Below are 24743 nucleotides of genomic sequence, written 5' to 3' on the forward strand. Positions count from 1 at the left end.
AGTTTGAAGTCAGTAAGTTTTTTTTTTTTAGTTTTTAAAGAAATTGATACTTTTATTTAACAATGAATTGATCAAAAGTGGGAGTAAATACATTGAAAATGTTACAAAAGATCTCTATTTCAAACCAATGCTGTTCTTTAATCAAAGAAAATTGAAAAATCAATTTCATTTTCAAATATAATCATCAAAAAAAATCTATTATGGTTTCCACAAAAATATTAAGCGGCACAACAGTTTTTAACGTGTAATAATACGCGATTTTTCTTGAGCACCAAATCGGCATATTAGAATGATCTCTGAAGGATCATGTGACACTGAAGACTGGAGTAATGATGCTGAAAATTCAGCTTTGCAATAAATAACATTTTAAAACTTCTTACCGACCCAAAACTATTTACGAGTATATCATGTTAAATGGAGAGAAATGGGTTATTGCCTTTTAATATTATTGAAACAGAAAGGCACAAATAAATTTCAGTCTGCCCTTAAATCTCCCTGCAAAACAGACAGAATTACGGCTCTCTCCATGTCTGAACAAAACTGCCTTAGTGTTCAAACAAATGTCTCTAACGGATCTAACTCCTCAGAGAGAAACTCGCTGAAAAGACTTTGTGTGAGGGGGGACACATTAACAGCTACCCGCCCGCTGTCCTGTAAAAAAGCAACTTGCTGGCCATTGCACGCCTGTTTGTGTTTAGAAAACGGACTGTTGTCGTCCTTATTTATAGCCAGCCAGGGTGGTAATTCTCTTTTAGACAAGAAAACAGAAACAGAGGCCAAATATAACTGTTCCTGGGGTGCAGGAAGCTGATTGGTATGAAAGCTTGTTTCCGCCATAGAATGAAAAATATGAAAGGTAATTGCGACTTTTTATCTCACAATTCTGACTTTTTTTCTCACAATATAAAGTCAGAATTATGTGTTATAAAGTCAGAATTGCGAGATAAAAAGTCGCACTTCTGTCTTTTTTTCTCAGAATTGCGACTTTATATCACCCAATTCTGACTTTATATCTCGCAATTCTGACTTTATATCTCACAATTGGGACTTTATATCTTGCAATTCTGACTTTATATCTCGCAATTGTGACTTTATATCTCGCAATTGTGACTTTATATCTCACAATTGTGACTTTATATCTCACAATTCTGACTTTATATCTCACAATTCTGACATTATATCTCGCAATTCTGACTTTATATCTTACAATTCTGACTTTATATCTCGCAATTCTGACTTTATATCTCGCAATTCTGACTTTATATCTCGCAATTCTGACTTTATATCTCGCAATTCTGACTTTATATCTCGCAATTCTGACTTTATATCTCACAATTCTGACTTTATATCTCGCAATTCTGACTTTATATCTCGCAATTCTGACTTTATATCTCGCAATTCTGACTTTATATCTCGCAATTCTGACTTTATATCACACAATTCTGACTTTATATCTCGCAATTCTGACTTTATCTCGCATTTCTGATTTTATATGACGCAATTCTGATTTTATAACACGCAATTGTGAGATAAAAAGTCGCAATTGTTTTTTTCTTTTTTTCTATTCAGTGGCGGAAACAAGCTTCCATAGATTGGACATAAGTCTCACACAATAGTAGGACTACATTTGGTTATTTTTAGTAATCATTGGAATCATTTTATTTTTTCTGAAAAAATCATTTCCTCTATCCCAGTTTAATTTTATATGCAGATATAAGTAAAATATAGGCAAATATAAGGTAGTAAAATATAATCATATATTTATTTAATCTGGTTAATGGGTATAATTTTTCTTCTTACACTTTTTAAAAACTTTTTTGATAATTTTATTTGAACATTCATCTAAGGTCTTTCCTCAGAGAGACTATTGCACATTTACTTAATTCCTATAGGAGTTTCTCAGGAGTTTCCCCACACACTGACTAGTGATCTGAATACATTTTGTGTGATTTTTAATTCATAAAGAAGCCGCCTCATTACTCGCAACACCTAATGTTCTCCCCTCCTTTCTGATCTTCCTTCCCCCCCTTTGAATTTTGTTTTATTGCATCTCTCTTTCATGCTCAGCTTTTCTGTGTTCTCACCAAGGTGTGGCTTTCTGAACGACTCCACTTCAAAGGGAATCATTTTTCTTTTCATTGTGCATCTCTGGTTTTTCTCCCTCCTTTTTTGTCAGAACTTTATTCATCTCATCAGTTCGGATGGCGTTTGCTGTCTATTGAAGGTTCCCCTCCCTCAGTTAGTTTGTACGTTATGTGTGCTTTATTCGGCCTTGCTTTAACCATTAGACGTTCGTTCTCGTTGACGATACAATAGCGGGGAATGCCTTCACTGAGAGGCCCAAGCCTATTATTCATCACAATGCTTGACCTTTTATACACACACTCTCTTGCAGACACGCTACGGCCCGACATTGGCTTGAGTCTTTTTAGGACACAACACAATAGATCTCTACTCCTGCATGAACACAACTGGCTTGAGGAAACTTCACATGGGATCGGTGGAGTGTCAAACACTCGAGTGCTCTGTCTGGATGTTTCTGTCATCCTAGCAGACCAGTCCTCTGTTAACAAGCCTTATCTGCAAATCAAACTAAATGCTAATAAGCCCAGACCTGATTTCAAACGCTTTCCAACCCTACAGCCTTTTATTGCCCTTCTTTCAGAACCAAGTTGGCGATGTTTGTGTTTATGCAGATTTCTCTTGTCTCTCATGTGTGGCAGTAGACGGTTGATAAGTGTTTTACTGCTACTGTGTCTCAAGGTGAGGGATTGAGTGATTTGTTATGGGTAAATACACAGTGTTTGGGATCTGAAGCAAAATTAGAATTACATAGAGTGTGTGTGTGTGTGTGTGTGCGCACAGATGTTTTGCATTAACAAAAGATTTACTCGTGTTGATGACCTCATCAGCTCTAGGCTTCCACTGTGACTACTGAATTTTATTTATTTTCATTATTATTATTTATTTATTGAGTCTTCATAGTCTTGGTCTCCCTATATTTAAATGAAAACAATTTTAAAGTACTTATTATTAAGTGTGACTAAGTGTGATTTAACTTATTAATAAGTGTGATTATTTTTCATTTTTCTTTGCCAAAATATTATACTATTAGTAAATTGTTGCATAGTAAACCTTATAATATAGCATGCTATAAAATAAAACAGGACAAATTAAATACAGAAAAAGTGCCAGGAATGGTAATAATAATTAATATATATATATATATATATATATATATATATATATATATATATATATATATATATATATCATTATTTAAATTTTAAATTGCATTTTCATTTAGATTTATTATATTATTTCTTAGTATAATAAATAGTATATATATTCACATATGAAACATATATAGCATTATAATAAAAATAATAAATACAAAATGGCATTAAAGGGATGCTCCACACAAAAATAACAATAAATAATTCTCTAAGTATTTACTTACACACACAAAGATTTTGGAAAAATAATCCACATTTGAATATTGTCGCAACTGCACAAACAACCGTCACTTCTTGCATGCTCACAACCTGCTTACATCAGGCTTTACAGAATCTTTTTTGGATGAGAATCCCTTTAATGAACATTACAATTATTCTAGAGAGCAGATATACAGACTGCTAGTAAATATGGTCGTCAGTGTCGTGATATGAGCATGTGCATCTCACAGTGTGTAGTTTCTCTAGCTCTTTCTCTTGCTGAAGTTGCAGGTCACTCAATAAAACAAGGTAGACAAAAGTTATAAATGAGAAAAATGAATGTGTATAACTGTTAGTCTTTGAGAGTTGTTTGATTGTGTGTCAGAGGGAATGTGGCCCTGTGTCATTAAGACTGACTTTGAAGAGAAGAAAACAATCTTTCTAGCTAACCTGCAATTATATGTGGATTTATGTGCATGTGCTCTTCTGCTTGATCTCAAACTTCTCTGAAATCCTGATGCTGCAGTGTGTCATTAATTCTGCTTAAAGTTCAAAGGATTAGTTATCTTGCCATAACACTTATTTGTGGATCAAATAAGGTTTCATAGCCTGCAAAAACAGAAGACCCCAACTTTCTCTCTTTACTCCAGACTACTTGACTGCAGATTGAAAATGCAGAATATTTGTATTAGTTGTGTTAGAGTATCAGTGACAGCTGTGTTTGTGTTCAGAATGTGAGAGCTGACCTCAGTAAACCACTGAACAAACACTCTGAACAGGTTCAGTGCTGGCATGAGGTCTCCTCGTACCTGCCGCACTCTCTGTTTCCCTTTTTCTAAAATGAATCAGACAAATGCTTTTAAGATCAGACCAACAAGCCCACGGGACAGGATTTAAGGGGAAAGAAGAGGAAAAATCAATAGGGATTACGTTAATAAGCACCAAAAGCAATGGCAGGAGAGTGAATGAGAAATGGGGGAGGATAGAAGTTTTTGAGAGGACAGAGAAATGGGCGAGATGAACAGTGTTATGCATAACAAGTAACACAAGTTAACAAGTAACGCAAGTTAAGTAATCCGATTACTTTTTTTTAATAACTAGCTAAAGTAATGCATTGCTTTTAAGTTTACAACAAAATATCAAAATAATAAAGTTACTTTTTCAAACAAGTAACACAAGTTACTTTTTTCCCGTTTATTGACTTTCACTCTCCCATCCCCATGTTTAGAGAAAATGCGAGTAAGCTGCAGTGGGGTTGAACACGATGGTTCTTGTAGTTCTATAAGTGTGAAAAAGCTTCACTCATCTCACTTGCACGAAAACAGATTCAGTATTCCTCAAAATGAATAAAATCAAAATGCAAAATTAGGATATTATGCAAACCTGCAATAATTGAATATGTTTAATAACACTAATATACTTTATGTATTTAATCTCACTTTATAAACCAATGTCTTTGCTGCTGACCTTCTATAATCTAGTTCAACCATACCAATAAGGATATGTATGTATGTATGTATATATATATATATATATATATATATATATATACTGTATATATATTTAAAAAACAAGCAAGCCCAGCCCAGGTGAGAAAAAGTAATGTAACATTACTTTAAATAAAAATAAAAAAATAACACACTTAGTTAAGTTTTTACGAAGTAACGCAGTATTGTAACACATTACTTTTAAAAGTAACTTTCCCCAACACTGGAGATGAGAATTATTAGAGATAAGTCATCTTGAAATAATATGAGTGTCATTAATCAAGTCATATATTTGATTAATGACTCAAAATAGTATTGAATCCTGATTGCTTCTTGTTTTGTAACATTACTTTTGTTTTAAATTGATCAAAATCTTAAAACTTTTATGCCCAGGTTTAAATAAGATATTATACAGAGTTGAATTGAAAAGTTAATATATATGTCACAAATTGGTGTATTCATTTAGTAGTCTATTATAGTGCTGAATCCTGAATGCTAATTTATTTTATATAATTAATTTTCTTTACATCTTTCAAAATATTAAAACTTTTGTTTATGTTGAGGTTAAAATATATAAATAAATAAAGGATTTTCCGTCTGCTCTCACACTTTTTTACCTTTCTGTATGATGGTCCATTTTGAGTTTTCTCCTGTGATGATGATTTTCACCTTTCACAATTGCAGGAAATGGTTTGAGAAAGCATACGTGTGTGTGTGCGTGTGAAGAGGGAGGGATATGACAACTGCTCCATTACACATACACACACATAATGTGGGTCTGTCGGATGCAGAGAGCCCAGACCAAGTGTGAAAAGTGTGATAGATTCAAGCACTCTGATTGGCTGTTCAACTTCTCATGAATAGATTTCTTTTTCTTTTTTTTTAAATATTTTATCTACATTTTCAAATTAGACAGACAAACAAACAGGGCTCAGATTCAGCAATTGCCAATTGTTACAATCATGTTTAACAGAACGGTAGCAGGAAAGTTGTTAAAACAGGAACACAGTCAGTTTACTGTAATTTAAACCTTTCAAAATGTGTTAGGAATGGGTTCCAAGAACGGAAAAATGTGTCCATTTGAGTACTCATGAATAGATTTCTGACACGTAGCAAACATGCCTCACATCTGAATGCGAGAAACAAACTTTTGTGCAATTGTCATGCATTTGTCATTTCTGTTAAAAGTGACTATAGCCATGAGGTATGTCACACTATATGCATACATAAACACACACAGATAGACAGACTGAAATGGCTGTAATCCTGCAGTGACAGACCGAGATGTTGAGCCGTGTGTGGAGTGAGACCAGAACAATACCGTGTTAATTACTACAGCCGGCGTGAGCTAGATAATCCTGGTACTGTACACGCGCCAGACGGCATGGAAACAGCGAGTCTGGAATACACACAAATGCACGTGCAAAGAGAGGAAGAGGAAGAGAAAAGCCTTACTGTGTGAATTTGGCAGTGAGTAAAAGAGAGCAACACACACTTGTTTCCTCTTTTAAAATCACTTGTTACACTTTCAAAAATATTTTAACCAGAAAATATAAGCAAGTACAGATCAGGAATGGCCTTGAAGTGTGAGTATGGCTTGTTGTGGGTGTGATTGGGATATTTCAGGGGGGAGGGGTGTTCAATGCATTACCTCCTCTAGTTCAGTAATCATTTGCAACTCCATTCAGGTCCAAATTCACCCACCCTTCATCCCCCTTCCATTCAGATCCCTCTGCACCCCCTCATACTGAAAAGAAACAGGGTCATGGTGTGTCTGTGTGTGTGTATGTGCATGTAGACAATGAGGCAGATTGTGTGTGTCTGTGATCTATATTCCAGTGGTCTAGATTCAGTGGCTATATGTGCTAACACAGCAAGCCGGCTTATCAGTGGGAGCCCGTTCCTTCTGTCCTCCAGCGAAGACCGAGACGGATGCGCACATTTGTGAATGATGAAAGAATGAACACACATGCCTTGTTACAACAGATGAAAATAAAGCATCATGGTCCGAAGTGAGAGTTTCATTCCTCAGATGTTCTTCTTTAACAGCTCAGGACTCAGGAGACTTAACTAAATTCTTATTTATTCTTAAAATATCAGATGATTCTGCAAAAATGTCTTTAAAAAAATGAAAACGAACATATTTGTTGATCTGTATATCGAATATTCAATATTTTTCAGCTATTCAATTTATTCGGCTATTCGATTTATTCAGTGACGATAAATCAAATTGATCAAAAGTGACAATGAAGAGTTATGTTTACATTTTTGGAAAATAAAATACTATTAGCGGACCCCTATAGAGTTTATATGAAATCTTCGACACTTTTTATTGAGAAATAGGAGAAAAATCTGAGGAAAAGCCTCTGTTTTATCTCATTGCCTTCTAGAAGAAACAGTTAAAATTCTACAGGGATTTCATTTTGTAATTTTTCTTTCCTTTCCTGTTTGCTTGCGTATTAGAGTAGTAACAAAAACTTTCGGATCTTGGCAAATCTGAGCACATTTTGAGACGCTGTTGAGAAATCTCATTTGTGATTTTTGTTTCCTATGAGCTTGTATTAGAGGAGAAGCAGGGCGGATGCCCTGGATGAGCTGACCATACAGGAGAGCTCCTTGGTAACCGAAGCACAGATGAACAGAGGGGTATATACTACACCCCTCCCTCCAAGCCCCAGGGAGAGTGTGTGTGTGTGTGTGTGTGTAAGTGTAAGGGAGAAGGAGGTGTTTCCCAGGGTTGGGTTGAGGGTGGGTGTGTGTGTGTGTGTGTATGAGTAGGAGGGGCTCATTGTTGAGGCGATAAGCGTTGATCAAATGGGGAGAGGCACATACTGACTTGTTGGCAAAAGGACACCGGCTTGTCGACACGCTAGTCGTCCAGCACTCCCGTGAACTGGGAGGCCGTCATAATTCTACACGGGGTCCACCTGCCTCACACACTCTGGAATAATGGTGTTCATCGGGACTTCACTTAAGTCAGTCATTAAGTACTTCAAACGGAAGGGTAAGAACTCTTTGGCCATATTTGTTCAGTGCTGATGGAGATCAGATGGAGATTAGTTTTCTCAACTTGTTTAAATAGCTATGTGTTTTGTTAATCTATCAGCTTGTGGTTTCTTTCATTTTGAAGGGATTTCATTGAATGTACCAGGTCTTTGGTTGTCAGGTGTGTAAGTTCAGAGTCCATATAGAGCTGTATATCTGTATTTCAACATCGACAGATGAGTCATTTCCTGTACACTTGATAGAAAACCTAAAACAAACCTGTTAACACCTTGATGCTGCATATGATGACCAGAGAATGACCAATGACCATGTATTATCAATAGTGTGTACGTGCATCTTTTATGTACATTAAACATGTGCAGCATATTAGTTCTTTATCAGTTATCAGGCAATAATAAACATATTCTGTATTGGTCAAAATTTTCAATTCCCTCCTATTTTTACATCTTGTTTTCACTTAGTTCATCTTTAATAACACTAATATTTTAATGATATTGTTAATTGATGTCATTTTAAAATTAAAATTATATTTTGTTAACAGATTCAATTCAAGTTTATTTGTATAGCGCTTTTCACAATACATATTGTTTCAAAGCATATTGTTTCGATCTGATTCAACAGTAGTATAAAAGGTAAGCATTTTGGAAGTGCTTGGCTAAAGAGATGCGTCCTTAATCTAGTTTTAAACTGGGACAGCGAGTGTGAGCCTCAAACAATATCAGGAAGGCTATTCCAGAGTTTAGGAGCTAAATGTGAGAACGGCCTCCTTCCTTTAGTGGACTTAGATATCCTAGGAATGACCAGAAGCCTCGAATTTAGTGATCTTAAAGAACGCAATGGATTGTAGGGCGATAGAATGTCCATTAAATACACAGGTGGGTGCTAGACCATTTAGGGCTTTATAGGTCAGTAGTAAAACTTTGTAATTGAAATGGAACTTAATAGGTAACCAGTGTAGAGATGATAAAATTGGTGTTATATGATATTTGATATTTTCTTGACCTTGTAAGAACTCTAGCAGCTGCATTTTGCACTAACTGTAGCTTGTTTATTGAGGATGCAGGACAACTGGCTAATAAAGCATTACAGTAATCTAGTCTCGAGGTCATGAATGCATGAACTAACTTTTCTGCATCAGAAACAGATATCATGTTACGTAGCCTTGCAATGTTTCTAAGGTGGAAAAAGGCTGTTCTTGTAACATATGAAATATGATTTTTGAAAGACAAGTTGCCGTCTAGTATAACACCCAGGTTGTAGTGGATAAAGTAACTGGACATCCTTCTAAATTAAAGTTGTATTGTAAGAGGTTTTGTGGGTAGTTTTTTGGACCAATAAGCAATACCTCTGTTTTATCTGAATTTAATAGCAGGAAATTACGTCATCCAGCATTTTATATCTTTAAGATACTCCGTCAGTTTAGATGAGTTAGATATAATTGAGTGTCATCAGCAACAGTTGAAATTAATTCCATATTTTCTTATAATATTACCAAGTGGCAGAATGTACATTGAGAATAGCAGAGGGCGTAACTGATCTTAAAATGTTTAAATATATATTATTTTTTATTAATAAATAATATATAATATAGAAATAGTATGTAATATTACAAATTAAGAAAAATAGAAAATAATATTATTACTTTATGATATTAAATATTTAAAGAAATACTGGTTTTAATATATTTTTATGTCTTAACTCGATCAATTAAATTAAAACCAGTATTTCTTTATATATTTAATATCATAAAGTTTTTAATATTCTTTTCTATTTTTCTGAATGTATTAGAATGTATTATCAGCTGTTTTGAATAATGGTTGTAAACAATTTGCACTTGAACCAGAAACAGGTTGATCTACCATGTACCTTAAGTTCATTGACATAAAATTTAAGCTAAATTAAAAGGCACGCCTTTAAAAAAAACATAATCCAATGTTAATAATCGTTTTCATAAATATATTTTGTTTGATTTTTTATATTATAATATGATTATTTTATGATTATAACAGATTATAATATGATATATTATTATATTATACATATGTTGATATAAAATTAAATTGTGATTAATTTTTAATTATGATCATTTATCTTTTGAGCTGAAATTTGGTGGATGAGCTCATTTTATTTCAGTGCTACACGTGGTGGCGACTGCAAAGTGTGTGTTTTGTGCGGGTACGAGCAGGACCAGAGGGATTATGGGAGTTTTCAATAGGCTGATTCTGAGTGCTGAGCTCAGGCTGATGTGGAGATTGATGTTGGGCACAATGCAGGTTTTTGTTCCTGCTGCCGCTCTCCTCACTCCCCGAGAGCACACAGACAGGTTTAATGGGTTGTAGACCGGGCTATCTAAATGTGTGTGTGTGTGTGTGTGTGTGTGTGTGTGTGTGTGTGTATTGCCCATTCTAGAATCATCTGATATTTACTGTAGGCACTTCAAAGGGCTTGCTCACTTTTATCTCTCTTACTTAGAGTAGGAAGGTTGTTTAATGCTGTTTGTGCATCTGGTTTTGTCCTCTTGCAAATGGTCCTCTTGATAGAATGTACAAATTTCTGTTTGCACGGACTCTGTGTTGGTCTGATTACGTGGCAGTTGTTGGCTGGTTGGTAGATTATTGACCTGTTTTGTTGTTGCTATACCTATGAAGCCATGATTACATAATATTTTGGTACTAACCCTAGGCAAAAGAACAAATTTAATGAAAACTCAATAAATACATCAATATTTCCGACTGTGGACACTTTCTATGGACAAGTCTGTGATTTGTTTTTTTTGTTCGGAATAATACACAGCTAAGAGCTAAATGCCTCTGCACTTTGGAAGCTTGATGTTTGGTGGCTCTCACAGACTTTAAGCAGTTCGTGTATGTCCTAAACGGAGAGATTCAGCACTTGATGATCAGTGTCGTTTAGTTTACAAACAGCTTTTTTCTACAGTACTTAATGCCCTCTGCATCCTCCCATGTGTTTGACTGCTTTGTCCCGCCTGATGTCTGCACGTTCACAGATGATGCCTTTGAGGAGAAAGTGTCCTTTTGAAGCCCAGCATTGATTTGAACAATAAGTTCAAAGACCCAGTCTTGTGGTTAATAAACAGAGGTAAACCTGGAAAAGGAATAAAAGAACATGTTTTCACACTTGGTTTGATTGCCCTGAGATCGAGTCCACCACCCTCCCCCTGTCCATAATTTGATTACAAATTGTACTTTAGATCCAAACCACTGTATGTTAGCATCATCACTGTCTCTTCAATATATATATATATATATATATATATATATGAAGAGTTCAGATGCAAAAGCCTCTAAATGCCATTTGAAATTTTCTTCTAAAATGACCATTTTTATCAAGCTTGTATATTTAAGTTCAGTAATTTCACTTAAATGACAATTAATAGGTAATCTTCATTGCCATTTAAGTGAAATTACTGAACTTAAATATACAAGCTTGATAAAAATGATCATTTTAGAAGAAAATTTCAAATTGCACTTAGAGGCTTTTGCATCTGAACTCTTCATATATATATAGACCATTTTGCAAGATGTAAACAACACTGGTCCAGAAGCACTTCCTGTTTCAGTTTGTTACTGTTTTCTTTATTTCACATGTAAAGAAAACATCTTAAAGATGTTTGTTTAACTTTTTGATTCAGTTTTATATGTTCTGTTGGTTGTATTTTATCCCAGCTTTTATGTAGTGTTAAAAAACTGAAACAGGAAGTGCTTCTGGACCAGAGTTGTTTACATCTTGCAAAATGGTCTAAATATATATATATATAGAGAGAGAGAGAGAGAGAGAGAGATTTGTAAAAAGAAAAGAGATTTTAATTAAAAAATATATATATTTTTGATCAAGTAAATGCTGCTTTATTTGTTCATGAGGAGCTTTTCAAAAACATTAAGAATTTTAACTGACCTAAAACACGGTTTTCACGGTATAGTTTCTATTATTCTATTGATTGTTGGGCTTTTTTTATTTCTTTTTTCTTTTTTTGTGAAATTCTCGCAATGGCATTTGCCGGAGTGATACCTGGAGCTGTGCACAGAAGCCCTTGTTAGATTAATTTGCTGTCACACATCATCATGTGTTAGTCTCTCTGAAGAGGGAGTAAGAAATCACTTCTATATTGAAAGTCCTGATGCCTCATGAATGAAGACAAAGGCCTCCTGTGGGCTCCGCTTGTCAGTCTGGCGGCTCTCACATGATGGGCCATCACGGCCTAATGGCCCGGTGCCACCTGTGGACAGAGCTCCTCACACCTGTGAGAGAACCCCCTCCTCTGCTCCTACTTTCCCTTCTTCTCACGTTATAACGACCAGCCTGTTGTTCTTGTTTGTTTGCTGTCGGGACAGCTGGGGGTTCCAGCTCCAGGGGTCTTTCCTTCAACATTCCCCATGGCTCATTTGCACCTCTGCTAGGTAGTTTACTGGCCTTTCTGTTCACTTTGGGTCACTCTTTGGTTCCAGTTTTTTAGGGTTCACTGACTCATTTTAGTGTAACAGAGTTTAAAACAAAAAGAGTCCTTTTGGCTCTGTTTTGGCTCACGGTGAGTTCACAAATGGACACATTTGGCTGTTATTACTTTCATTTGGCAAAACGTGCGTGTCCTTTGCATTGAGTTCAATGAGTTTTGCTAGAATAAACAGCTACTTTTAGGTCATTTGAAATGTTTATTATGGCATATCAATGATTTTAAGTGTCTTTCTTTTTTAGCTGTATCTAATCTGGATGAAGAGAAAAAGTGGACTGTTCACTACACGGCTCCATGGCACCAGCAGGAGAACGTCTTTCTGCCTGGCTCCAGACCGGCCTGCGTGGAAGACCTGCACCGCCAGGCCAAAGTTAACTTGAAAACAGCTCTCAGAGGTATGAGCCGTACACACCAGTATCAACCTCAAACCTGCTGCAGTTCTCATGAGATCACTATTGCTATGGGAACAAACAGGTGAACGTGCCCATGATGTCACTCGTTGTTCTAAAGTGCACACTGGACACCTGTGAAACGGCCTGAAGCGTTGTCCGGGGGGTCGATTTAACAGTACAGCTCAGAGCGGTACAGATCAAGGTTCAATTAGCAGATTCTCAAGACTGATCTAACGGTGCAGGTGGCTTATGTGAAGCCTGATTAATTATACAGGCACAGGTGTGTAGCTCATATTACTCTATTGGAGACCTCAAGCCTTCAGATGGCAGAGAGGAAGACATGAGGACAGGTAGAGCTGTACCATCAAACACTTTTCCCAATGCTGTTTATACTTCCCACTCACTTGTTATGTCTTTTCTTTCCTGGCAGTCTCTCTTTGGTTAGGAAAAGGACTCTTGACATAGTGCTTAAACTGGCTTATTTTGCCAAGACAAACAACACTAGGCACATGTAGATCAGAGGAAGTTCACTGGTGTCTTGAATTTTTAATGACAGGTTAAAAAGCGTTTGTAAACCTGCTTGTCTTTATTTGAAGTCTTAGCTGATGGATAAGTGTTGAAGGAAACCGTAAAGGGTTAGCAAACAAAATGAATAGTGGGTTTGGAGAATTAGAGGAAGACATTTTAACAGTCTGGCTGTTTTAGACATTTTAGACTCTTGATTTATCTCCTATATGCATTGGTCTTGTGTAAATATGTTGTTTGATTCTTTTTGCCCATCTTTGGCATTTTCTAAAGAGGAGGAATTCAATTTTTCCTATTTCAGTTTAATATGCAAAGACAGCCAATAAGTAAGCCACTCTGATTTCTCCAAAAGTGTAAACACGATGCCTCTGTTTGAGCATCTCGGCCAACCCGACAAAGCGATTATGAGATTTTTTTTTTCTGAGCATTGGCGGATAAGGGAGTAGTTTGTGAAAACTTTGCAAAACAAGTCAATATTTTTGCAATTCGGTTTGTTAAACCATAAATTGCACACTTCAGCTATTTAATGGAGTGCACAGCTGCAGTGAAGTGTCATAAAACAAACATCAGGAAATAATGAAAGCAGATGAGCATTATTTTTTTTGTCTGCTGGATTCACTTGACTGAATGACTAAAGGGATTGTGGGATGTGTGCCAAGGGGATAGAGCTGCCATCTGCAACAGTTAGCTTAGAAAGTCAGCATGATGCAGTCTGTCACACAAAGACACACACATACATACAGAGCAGAACAGATCTCAGTCTTCTACTCTTTCCTAATCTCTAGTTCTCTCTCATCTGGAATATCTTCGTAAAGGTGCTGCGTAACATAAACTTGAATTGAATTATCTTATTATTAGTTGGATCATTCGTGATGACCTACAAATGGTTATTTCTCTCTCAAACCACTAGAGGGAGCTAAATCTGCTTCTATACTTCAAATCATGTTTGAAAGTTTCTAAAAACTTCCTTTTGGGCTGGTCCTGATGTTTCTGCTTTTTCTGCTCTGTTCCCACAGAATGTGATAAACTGAGGAAAGATGGTTTCCGCAGCTCACAGTACTACTCACAGGGACCCACCTTCTCAAGCTCCTCAAACTCGCAACATGAGGATGAGGACATCGAAGGGGATGACGCTGATAAAAAGGTAGGCCTATTTAGCAAAATATCAGAGACCATATGTAGACCATATTTGCATTTTTTGTGTGTTGTTCTGGTTATTGGTGTTGACTTGATATTTTAAACAGATTGAATTATATGTAATAATAAACATATAATTATGTATCTGCATATTATAAAACAATGATTATTATCATTATGCACTTTTTTCACTATACTCTTTTTCCTATGCCACATTTTTTAAACATGCTGCTAAAACATTTCTGAGACCTGAATTTTATTTTTTAATCTTTTTTTTTTTTTAAATGTAAGATTAATTCACGTAGTGTAAATAATTTTTTTAGTAGAGGTTTTCAATATTTGACACCATATTTGTTATTGGCTGTAAAAATAATAAATTAATAGAAATAGTGATCTGTTATCAAATCAGATCAGAAATCTAAATGTGTTGCACCCTGTGGGATTTGTCTGCCCTCTGCTGGAGAGAGTGTCTGCCTGCAGATGGGCTTCTGGGTACTGAATCACAGCTTCCCACATGTTCCTCTGCGGAGTTCCCGCCTCAGTTCTTCGGTATCTCTGCTGGCTTCATTAATGTTGTCAGCCATGTGTGGCCCCATTATGAGAGCTGAACCTCAAGAGAATGACACTCTAATGAAAGTATTATTCACAATGTGTTAAAATAGTTATTTACTGAGATATTGCGATTTAGAAAGCTGCGCATTGAAGACAGGTTTGAAAGTAAGGGGATTTTAGTGAACGGATTCAATAGTCGTGCGGTTTTCTAAAACCATGCGGTTTTGTTTATAGCACAGCACACCATACCCTTGCCCTCATTCGCCATCCTTTCTTTCTTGCTCTGGACATCACACTGCGTTCAGGGGCCCTGGAAAGGTCAAACACAGTAAAAGCAAAGATTCGGGGGTCCTTTTGTCCTCCTGCTGCCCCCAGCCCACCCTAAAGGATCTCATGCCCTTTTAACCTCCTTCACCACCCTAGACCTGCTTTCCCAGCCCACTGGGATGAGGTTAACTCAGGTTACAGGGTTGGACTGGCCTTATAATTCTGACTGAAGAAAAAGTGTTTGCTGCTTAAAGTTTTTGCTGCTTTGTTTTATTTTTGACTCTTTTTTTTAACTTGGTTAACTTTTTCTCTTCATCCAGATTAGATACAGCTAAAAAAAAGACACTTAAAATTATTAATATGCCATAATAAACATTTCAAATTACCTTAATGTAGCTGAAAAATAAATAATATTCATTAAATTGTTTTATTGGAGCAGGCTAAATTGACAATATATATCAAAATTAGTCAAATACAATCAGAGACATAATGTTGAGCGTGTGCGAATTAAAGTTGTTTACTAATAGTCCGTTCAACAGTACTCGAAATGCTAGAGGGAAATGTTGTTATTGTCACTTTTTTAAAAAAAAATTCAGTTCTGACTTTTGTACCGAAGTTTTGACACTAAACAAAAACTAAAGAAAATATTCAGAAGAATCTCAGTATTGATTTTATTTTTGTTTTATTATTTCTTTAGTTTTATTTAAGGCAGGAATAACACTGGAATATGTTTGTTTATGGTTTAATTGGCCATTTATAAAGTTTTAAAGAACAATTGGGGTTTTATTTTCAGAACAAAGAAACTATTCGTTGTCTTCCTTTTTTGTGCAAATCAAGGTCAGCCGTCTTTTAAACATTTGATAATAAGAATTGGTCACTTGTAAAACGTGATGTATTCATCATACTCTTTATTTTACACTGAAAGTCAATCCACTCTGACAGAGGCAGGACAGGTAATAACATGTTGAAACAAAAAACAATACCTCGGGCAGTTGTGAATAGGTTTTTGACTATTGGTAGTGACCTGGATGTATAATTAAATGTGGTGTAGTGGTTTAGAAATTTTCGGTTTGTTTAGGAGGCTGAGGGAGGCCCAGGTGTTGGATTGAAACTTCAGATGGTCCACTTGTAACTCTGCGAACGGCATTCCTATTTCAGAATCACAATGCGTGAACGGAGTTTTAACGCCTCACTGGTTTTCCCCCTTTCTCTGCTTTCTCTATTCTTATTGTCTCTATTCTAGTTTCTCAGTGTGTTTATGTGTGTGTGGTTTGGTCAGTTGCCCGTGAAACCACTCTGTATAATCCCGAAGTTGGGGCACACAATCCTTAACCCTTGACTAAAGCTGCTGAGTCTGAATATTAATACCCTGCTAGTTTACTACTACAAAATGTTCTGCTTACTTATCTCTATAAGCCTACTGTAGTCATGAAACTCACTGTATTTATTTGGCTACATCTTTTCAGTCTACAGCATCTTCAGGAGAGGAAGAGAAAGACTCCTGCCAAATGAGAGCACAAAGTCCCACACAGGAGGAGGGGGTTGAGGTTGATGGACAAATGTCACGGTCCAAAGCCCCGCACCTGCCCACTCCAGAAGAGAAGATGAGGCAGCAGGCCAAGGCTGTTCTCACAGATATTGTCCCCATCGATGTGACTGGTAAGAAATACATCCCACCGACTGTCAGTCAAACATGTTGTGTCTCGGATGGCTCCCTATGTTTGTCAGTCTAGAATTCGTATTGTTGGTCTGTGTTATGTTACATAATCATTCCTAAATGATTTGTCTGCACCTAACATTTGAGCACTACATGCATGATCACTACATACCGCCTGTTTTGGATGTATAACCACATGGATGGATCTAACATGAATGTGTCTGAGTGTATTAACAGTTCTCATATTAACAGTTCTGTCATTTCCTTCTATCTCTTTGACCTTTGAGAGTCATCTGTTTGAGCATTCAGTCTCCCTGCCTATGCATAAATTCATCGGTGCATCACTATGAACACCTAGAGCAGTCTTTCCAACTAGTCTTCTTCAGACAGAACAAGCTCTCTATGTCCAATCCCTTTAAATAATTCCGAACTTCACTATGACTCAGGAAGAAGCTGTATTAAACTATAAAGGACTCACAAATACACTAATTCAGTCTGTCAGCTCCGTGACTTAGTCAGGCATCCCAGTGTGCTGAGGCTTAGTCAATAGTGCCCAGTCTCTGGGGTTCCCTCGCTTTTGCAGTGCTACAGCACATCTTGCAGCACAAAAGTGCTTTTATGTAAAATACTGTTTCTAATGATATATTTCAAACCAGGAGTTTCCTCTTCATATACTACGTATAGAGGAAGATCATTGTATTTGATAGAATTCCCCTTAGTGAGATCAGATCAGAGTCGTAACCACTATACTGCCAGGCAAAAGCAAACGCTGTATTTGCATATTTTGTCAACTGAATTACTTAAATCAGTCGTAGTCGCACCCAATATTAAGGTTTAATATTTGACAAGTTGGGTGGTTTTAATGGCTGTTTGTTTCTGGAGTTTCTGTATTTTGTAACAAATAGCTACTTGCTTTCTTGACACAGACACACTTAAAGGGTTAGTTCACCCAAAAATGAAAATTCTGTCAGTATTTACTCACCCTCATGTTGTTCCAAACCTCTATGTGTTTATTTGTTCTGCTGAACACAAAGGAAGATATTTGAAAGAATGTTTTAATCAAACAGATCTCATTCCCCATTGACTACCATAGTATGTATTGTTTCCTACTATGGTAGTCAATGGGGAATGAGATCTATTTGATTAAAACATTCTTCCAAATGTCTTCCTTTGTGTATAGCAGAATAAATAAACTCATAGAGGTTTGAAACAACATGAGGGTGAGTAAATACTGACAGAATTTTCATTTTTGGGTGAACTCACCGTTTAAACACAGACACACTTAAAACATGAATGAGTATAGATATGAATGGAGTTCTGTTTTTGTCTTTCTTCAAATTTTAGCCTGGTTTTCACTTTTCGCACTGTTTCGCTTATGCTGAATGTGTGTGGCTCTGCTTGAAAGTTTACTGGTATGGTATCTGTATGTGTGTGTGCTCTGCATGTGTGATGCATGTATGTTACTAACTGGCCCTTTTGCCTGTCTGCCCTCGTCAACTGGTCTCCAGGGGAGACGTTTGACAGGCAGGCCAGCATTCGCCGCTCCCTAATAAACACTGACACACTGGTCCGCCGGCCCAAGAAGGTTAAGCGAAGAAAGACTATTTCAGGGGTGCCTGACAGCGTCCAAGAGGAACTAGGTATGGTATGGCTTTGTCAGCTTTCTGTGCTGCTGCTCCTGCCTCAACGGTTTCCATTTAGATGACCGTGTAGTCATCCTCATGTAGTATATAGTTGCCATCACTATATAGCATAGTTTGTCATGACCCTGCCTCTCTTTCCCATCTCAATGCATTTTCTGTGCATTGATTTTAGAAGTCTTAGGATCATCCTAATCTGAGATTGTTGACTTCTCAATTCAAGATAAATTCCAATTACTGTCTTATAAGTCTATTTTCAAATCATCTATTGATTTGCTAATCATTACAGAATCTCTCATGCCCTAAATGTGGATTTCTTGCATGCATACTCTCAACGCGCCGTTATATAATCACAGCATCCAACAGCTGCATCCCGCATTCCATTTCTCACCACTCCCCTGGGTCATGGTCCCTGATTCTATTTAGTTTGCTTCCTGTTAGTTTGTGTGAGTGCTCATATTTGGAGCCATTGTTGGAGATGGCATGCCACATTTTGCTTTGCAGCCAACTGAAGCCACTGCATAATCCCCTATCCATATACCTCTGGCAAAACACTTCATATTTTATCAGGAGAGTAATGGAGGGGGAGGGGGGAAGGGAGAGTTAAAATATATGTAGTATAAGTAAAAATAGTGTGGATGTTCCTCGTCATAATTTTTTTTTCCTGTGATGTGGAAGTATAAAATGCAAATTTCATATCATTTTCAATAACACTGGCATACTGTTAAAATTCCATATCTGTTTGCGCTCATGCCAGATTATGGGGATTGTGGAAAGGGCATTTTGTTTCAGTCTTTGTGTTTGCTATTTGTAGATATGCTTTTAATGAGGTCTTTATTTATCCCCCACACCCATCTGTTCTTGTAGAGTGTCAAGCTCTTTTAAGATGTTTTGCTGATAGCAATGCACAATAAATCTGTATTAAGTCCCATTCTGTTGTTTATACATGCAGGGGTGAGGGCTAACTTCATGCACCAGTGTCCTATCCCTGGCTCTAAAACTTAAGCTGATCTGATAGAAATGCTTTTAATACACATTTCTGTCTGGCAGTTAGAATGTCATGATTACTCTTGTATGGTAATTTATTCTCTAACATTGAGCGTGACATTAAGGAGATGCAAGGTTGCACTTTGCTGTGTGTGTATTATGGTAACAGGAGGCGTAATACATTAACAGCCTGTGGTTTTCAACTAAACACTAGAAATGTGTTTGCATGCATAAGCCCATAAAAATGTGTGGTTTGTGTGAGAGAGTGAGTTGTGGTACTGCTAGACCATCTGCCCGTCCTCCTTCGAGCACCAGCTTAGTAAGATCATTGACTTTGACTGATCAGTGCAACATCTCAGTGACACTCAACAACCATTAAGTTATCAACCTTAATCAAAGTTTCCAGAAGTCATCAACATGCCACGTGTGGCTCAAGATAACCTAATTAGCTCTCAATAGAGAGGGTTAATCTGATTGGCAGCTAATGTCACAAAGAGATGTAGGGGAGAGAAGCAGAAAAACAAGCAGCTAGTACTCGTCATAATTGTCTCCTTTCTTTTTTTCTTCTCTGTAGCAGCTAAAGGGCGCGGAGGAGAGCTTCGGCCACAGTCCATGTTTATCCCTGGACAGTATTCAACACTTGGGCGAGCCATGAATAGGAATTCGACTCTCCATCGATCTATAACAAAAGATTCTGGCTGCCAAACTGAGGAGGTGAAAATTGTCCCACCCTCTGTGAGAAGAATACGAGCTCAGAAGGGCCAAGGAATTGCTGCTCAGATGGCCGGCATCTCCACTTCTGCCATGAACATCTCTTCTGTGTATGATGGGAGCTCCCCTGGAAGTTCTATTGTTGTAATGGAACCACAGTTTGGCAATGATATCCAACGTTTTCACAGCTTGCCACGAGGTGCACGGGTCTCTCTAAACGCAGAGCCCCTCTACAGTAGCACCCCTTTCAGGCAAGAAGACTCCACTGCAAATGCACCTCAGCAGATTGGAAAATTACAAGTAGATGAAACTGTGGTGCACATGAGGAATGCCCCCAGGGTATGTAACCAAGCCCGGCCAAAATCTCAGGAGGTGAGGGGTACTCAAAAGGAGTGGGGATCTGTCTCAGGTCCAGCCTGTGTAGTTTCTCCACATGCAGCCTACTCAACCTCCCTTATACCTAATGCTACTCTGTCATGTTCTGCTGAGGTTATTGCACTTCATACCACATCAAGCCCTGGCCAGAGCCCACTTGCCGGGTCATCACCATACACTAAAGGTAGACCTCTTAGCATGGTCTCAGCTGTTAACAGTGAGAGCACTAGTAGTGTAGGCACAGGATCACACACACCAGAGTCAGGCATGAAGGATACCTGCAGTGAGACTGGCCAGTCTGATAGTAGTTTGCACAGCCACAGCACCATTGCTGCAGGAACATTGTCTTCAGACGAGCAATGGGTTTACGACACTCCTGAGAATGTATTGCCCAGAAGGACACTGACTTCCAGCAGCTCAACACCTATAAATCATCTCTATAGTAGCCTTGAACGCTCCTCAAAAGGCACAGACTCTAGTTCACTCTACTCAATGGACAATGATGGCTACTACACTTCCATGCATCTGGATTCAGGTCTTAGGTCAAGGAGCCAGGGTAGTGGCCATGGTCATGGTATAGGAGGAAGAGCAGCAAGACACAGTATGTACGAGTGCCTGGGTCAGCAAGAAGACAGAACCAGCTTGTACAGTGACCACTCACTGTCACGCTCCATCTCTCTACGCAAGCCTAAAAAACCACCTCTTCCACCAGCACGCACAGACTCCCTACGACGAAAACCTAAGAAAACCAGCTCCCCTACTGCCAATATTGGAGGCTCAGATATTCGCAATGGTTCTCTTCTCAATGAGTCACTAATTGCCACACTCCAACTGTCCCTTCAGAATGGGCTGAAAGGCAAAGGGTCCTCCACCTCACCATCTCACAGTCCTTGTAGTGACTATGAGGACCCCTGGATGCTTCGTCCCAGGAGCCAGAGCAGCATCAGTGCAGGCAGCAGTGGTGTATCAGCAGCAGGGATGGCCCACGTGTACTCCATTTGTCATGTCACACCTTCTCATAGTGACAATAGTAGCCTTCGTTCTGAATATGCAGACTCTTGGGGCTACTACATGGATTATCCTCGCCCATCTGGAGATCAAACACAGTCCCCATGCACCAATTCAGTTTCTGCTGGACAAGTGGTTGAGATGGTAAATGGAAGAAGCCTCCACAATGGTAACCAAGCTACTCTTCCTCCTGCTCAGGAAGGAAGTGTAAAGCCCAGAACAGGCACCTCATCGCCAGACAGGGTGCATCGGTTGACTTCTCCATCAAGTGGATATTCAAGTCAATCCAACACTCCAACAGCTGGCACTCCCATCCCCTCTTTTATGAGATGCAAGTCCCCATCAGGCAGCAAGCCCAAACCCAGAGTGCCTGAAAGAAAGTCATCCTTGCTCTCATCTGTGTCCATATCCTCTTCTTCTACATCTCTTTCCTCTAACACCTCTGATTCCAACAGGAACAATATTCCTCCTCCACCTCCTCTTCCAGCTGCCCCTGTGGCTCTTATACCTTTCAATGCTCCGTCCTTTCCTCCTCCCCTTGCGCCTTCCAGCCCTGTGTGCAGTGCAGACCAGATTTTTCCTCCTCCACCACCTGCTTTACCCACCACCCCCACTCAACAAGCATCCATGAGCCCTCATTCAATCAATTCTTCCCCTGAATTTCCACCGCCTCCACCTCCAGAAGTGTTGATAGACCCTGCCTTGTCGGGCCTCAATAGTTCTTTCAGCCCTCCACCACCTCCTCCACCACCACCACTGCCTCCTTATTCCCCCATCCCTGCTTATTCTCGACCCCAAGATCAACTCCTATCCAGCATGACACCACCTACACCTTCTTCTACTTGTTTGAAGGAAATTAAGGGTAGCCTAAAACCAGTGAAGACAGTGTCGCCTCTCTCTGAGCAGCCTAGTACGGTTGGCATGCCTCTGATCACCCCACTTGCCCTGCAGAGTGTGCAACTTCGCCCAGCAAAGCAGCCAAAAAACAATGAAGTTAATCAGTTGGCCAGACCCCAAACACCAGAGAAGCCTCTCAAACTACGGCATCCCACAGTTCCTCAGGTTTCTTTAATACCTCCTAATTTAAGGCCATCATCTCCAGAGAAAAAACTCTCCATCCAGCATAGCCAGGATAGCCATGTTGAAGCACAACCTGACTGTGATGTAAAATCAATTCCTGGAAGAACATCCTGCCTCACAAATGGGTCCATAGATCTTGACGAGGTTAAGGCCACAACTGAAGTAGATGGTTTGGAGCCTGCCCTCTCATCACCTGCAGAAACACCACAAAACACCACACCCAAGAAAAAGCCTCCTGCAGTTTCCAAAAAGCCTGTGTTCTCTCTTACCTTTTCATCAGTGGATCATGTCAGTGATTTGCTGAGTGCTCAAAATGACGTTAACATCTCTACAACTACGCCTGAAGGTCTGGACCGCACACCTGTGTCAGAACAGGAAGAGACAACTGAGAAGGATAGCATTGAAATTTCAGTACCTCCTGAGGAGATAAGAGACATTTCTTCCACAAATTGTGAAGCACAGGAATTCTCCCAGACTTCTGGTACCATCATTATTGATGCAGACATGGGTACCATTGAAGGAAAGAAGGGAGAAAAGGGAGATGATGAAGATGTAACCAGCAGCACAGAATCTTTTGGATCTAAAGATGATGAAAGTGGTGAGTTAGATTTTTCTCATTTTACTCAGTGGAGATCATTTATAAAACTGGATGACACGAAATCATACAATTTTAAATACGCAGACCTTTTTAAAGAGTCAGGGGCACTATTGGGTGACATGTGATTCCAAGCTTTAAATTACATAAAGAGAAATAATTGGAACAAGGTGATGCACATTAGCACTTTAGCTTGTATTAAAACAGCATTGTCAAGAAAAAAAAAAGGGTATTTAAGGCAAAAAGTGGCTGATTTTGCTCACCTCTACCATGAGTGTGTCAGGGCTTAAAATTGGACATCACTCAAGCAGTTCTTTGGATTTAGTACTTGTTTAGTTTTACTTCTGTCTGTCTCGTTCACTGTATTCGTTCAGAAACCACTCCCCTTCCACCATCTGTCCCTTTGACTTCTGATTCTCTCGTCCTTTTCTCATTCTCTCGTGTTTTACCATGCTCTCTTATCCTTTTGTTTTTCATTGTTTTATTTATAGATTTCCAGACCAGTTTTGAATGCATGTTAAACAACTCTATGAAATTTCTGAAATATCAAGTAAATAAGGAAATAAGCAGATAAATTAAGTTGCAGGTAATAAATAAATAAATAAAATACAATTATTACAGTCTAGAGCAAAAGAGAAAATGTGCATCTCTTTCAACGTCACCAGTGTTACAGTGTCCACAGACTCTCACACTTCTAGTCAGGCTCTGGATAGAATGGGACAGCATTCTTTAGGGAAAGCCGTTTAAACAGGATGGGGCGGGGGGTGGAGCTGACAGTGGGTAGAGGAAGAGAGAAGTGAGGGAGGGGTATGGAAGAGAGCGCGTAACGTGAGATCATCCTCAGTGTCTCAGGCAAGTGCAGATGTGAGATGAGAGGAGAGCAGAGCAGAGCAACTGAACTCTGGGAAGGTGGATACGACCATAACAATGTAAGACAATATCAAACATAAAGCTTTTTACTGTCTTCATGTGTTTTTTTTTTTTTTTTTAAGAGTGTGAAGTATACGTGCGTTCTTGAATTTATCGATGACTCTAGAATCTTGATACTTATATGAAATGTAGGATTTTAAATTGACTGTTTTAAATTCTGATATTTTATATAAAACCGTTCAAGCTCTACCAGTGTTTATCTACATAGATTTCTCTCTCTCCTTTGAATATATTTTTGAATGTTTTTTAGACAAGTTTGTCCAAACATGCCTATGCATTTTGACACATTGAGTTCTAGAATGACAGTATCTGTTTGTCAGCTGGGTCCTGTTTGCAGTGTGTTCATTTATTTTCCGGTCATTTAAGCTCTGCCTTTGAAGTTTATTATCATCATTGCACTTATGCATCTGGCAGACGCTTTTATATAAATTGAAGTCAGATGCATTCAAGGAGTCAAACCCATGACCTTGGTGTTGGAAGCGCAATGCT

At 38.3% G+C, this 24743-nt stretch overlaps 1 protein-coding gene across 10 annotated transcripts in view; it reads left to right on the plus strand.

The window, feature by feature from the left end:
* The window catches only part of nhsl1b (NHS-like 1b), a 93611-nt gene that overhangs the window by 64142 nt on the left and 4726 nt on the right, over window positions 1–24743 (plus strand). For 7 of the 10 annotated variants that reach the window (XM_039692373.2, XM_039692375.2, XM_039692374.2 and 4 more), the window contains 5 exons: window positions 12641–12793; window positions 14332–14459; window positions 16738–16930; window positions 18437–18568; window positions 20130–23327. In XM_039692373.2, coding sequence (XP_039548307.2) covers window positions 12641–12793; window positions 14332–14459; window positions 16738–16930; window positions 18437–18568; window positions 20130–23327 — 3804 coding nt within the window. Of the gene's footprint in view, window positions 1–7755; window positions 7926–12640; window positions 12794–14331; window positions 14460–16737; window positions 16931–18436; window positions 18569–20129; window positions 23328–24743 lie in introns of those variants that run through there. The other 3 variants (XM_039692378.2, XM_039692379.2, XM_089118670.1) reach the window with 3 other exon arrangements.

This window comes from Pimephales promelas, chromosome 13 (genome assembly GCF_988280905.1).
Source record: "Pimephales promelas chromosome 13, fPimPro1.hap1.1, whole genome shotgun sequence".
Classification (NCBI taxonomy): Eukaryota; Metazoa; Chordata; class Actinopteri; order Cypriniformes; family Leuciscidae; genus Pimephales; species Pimephales promelas.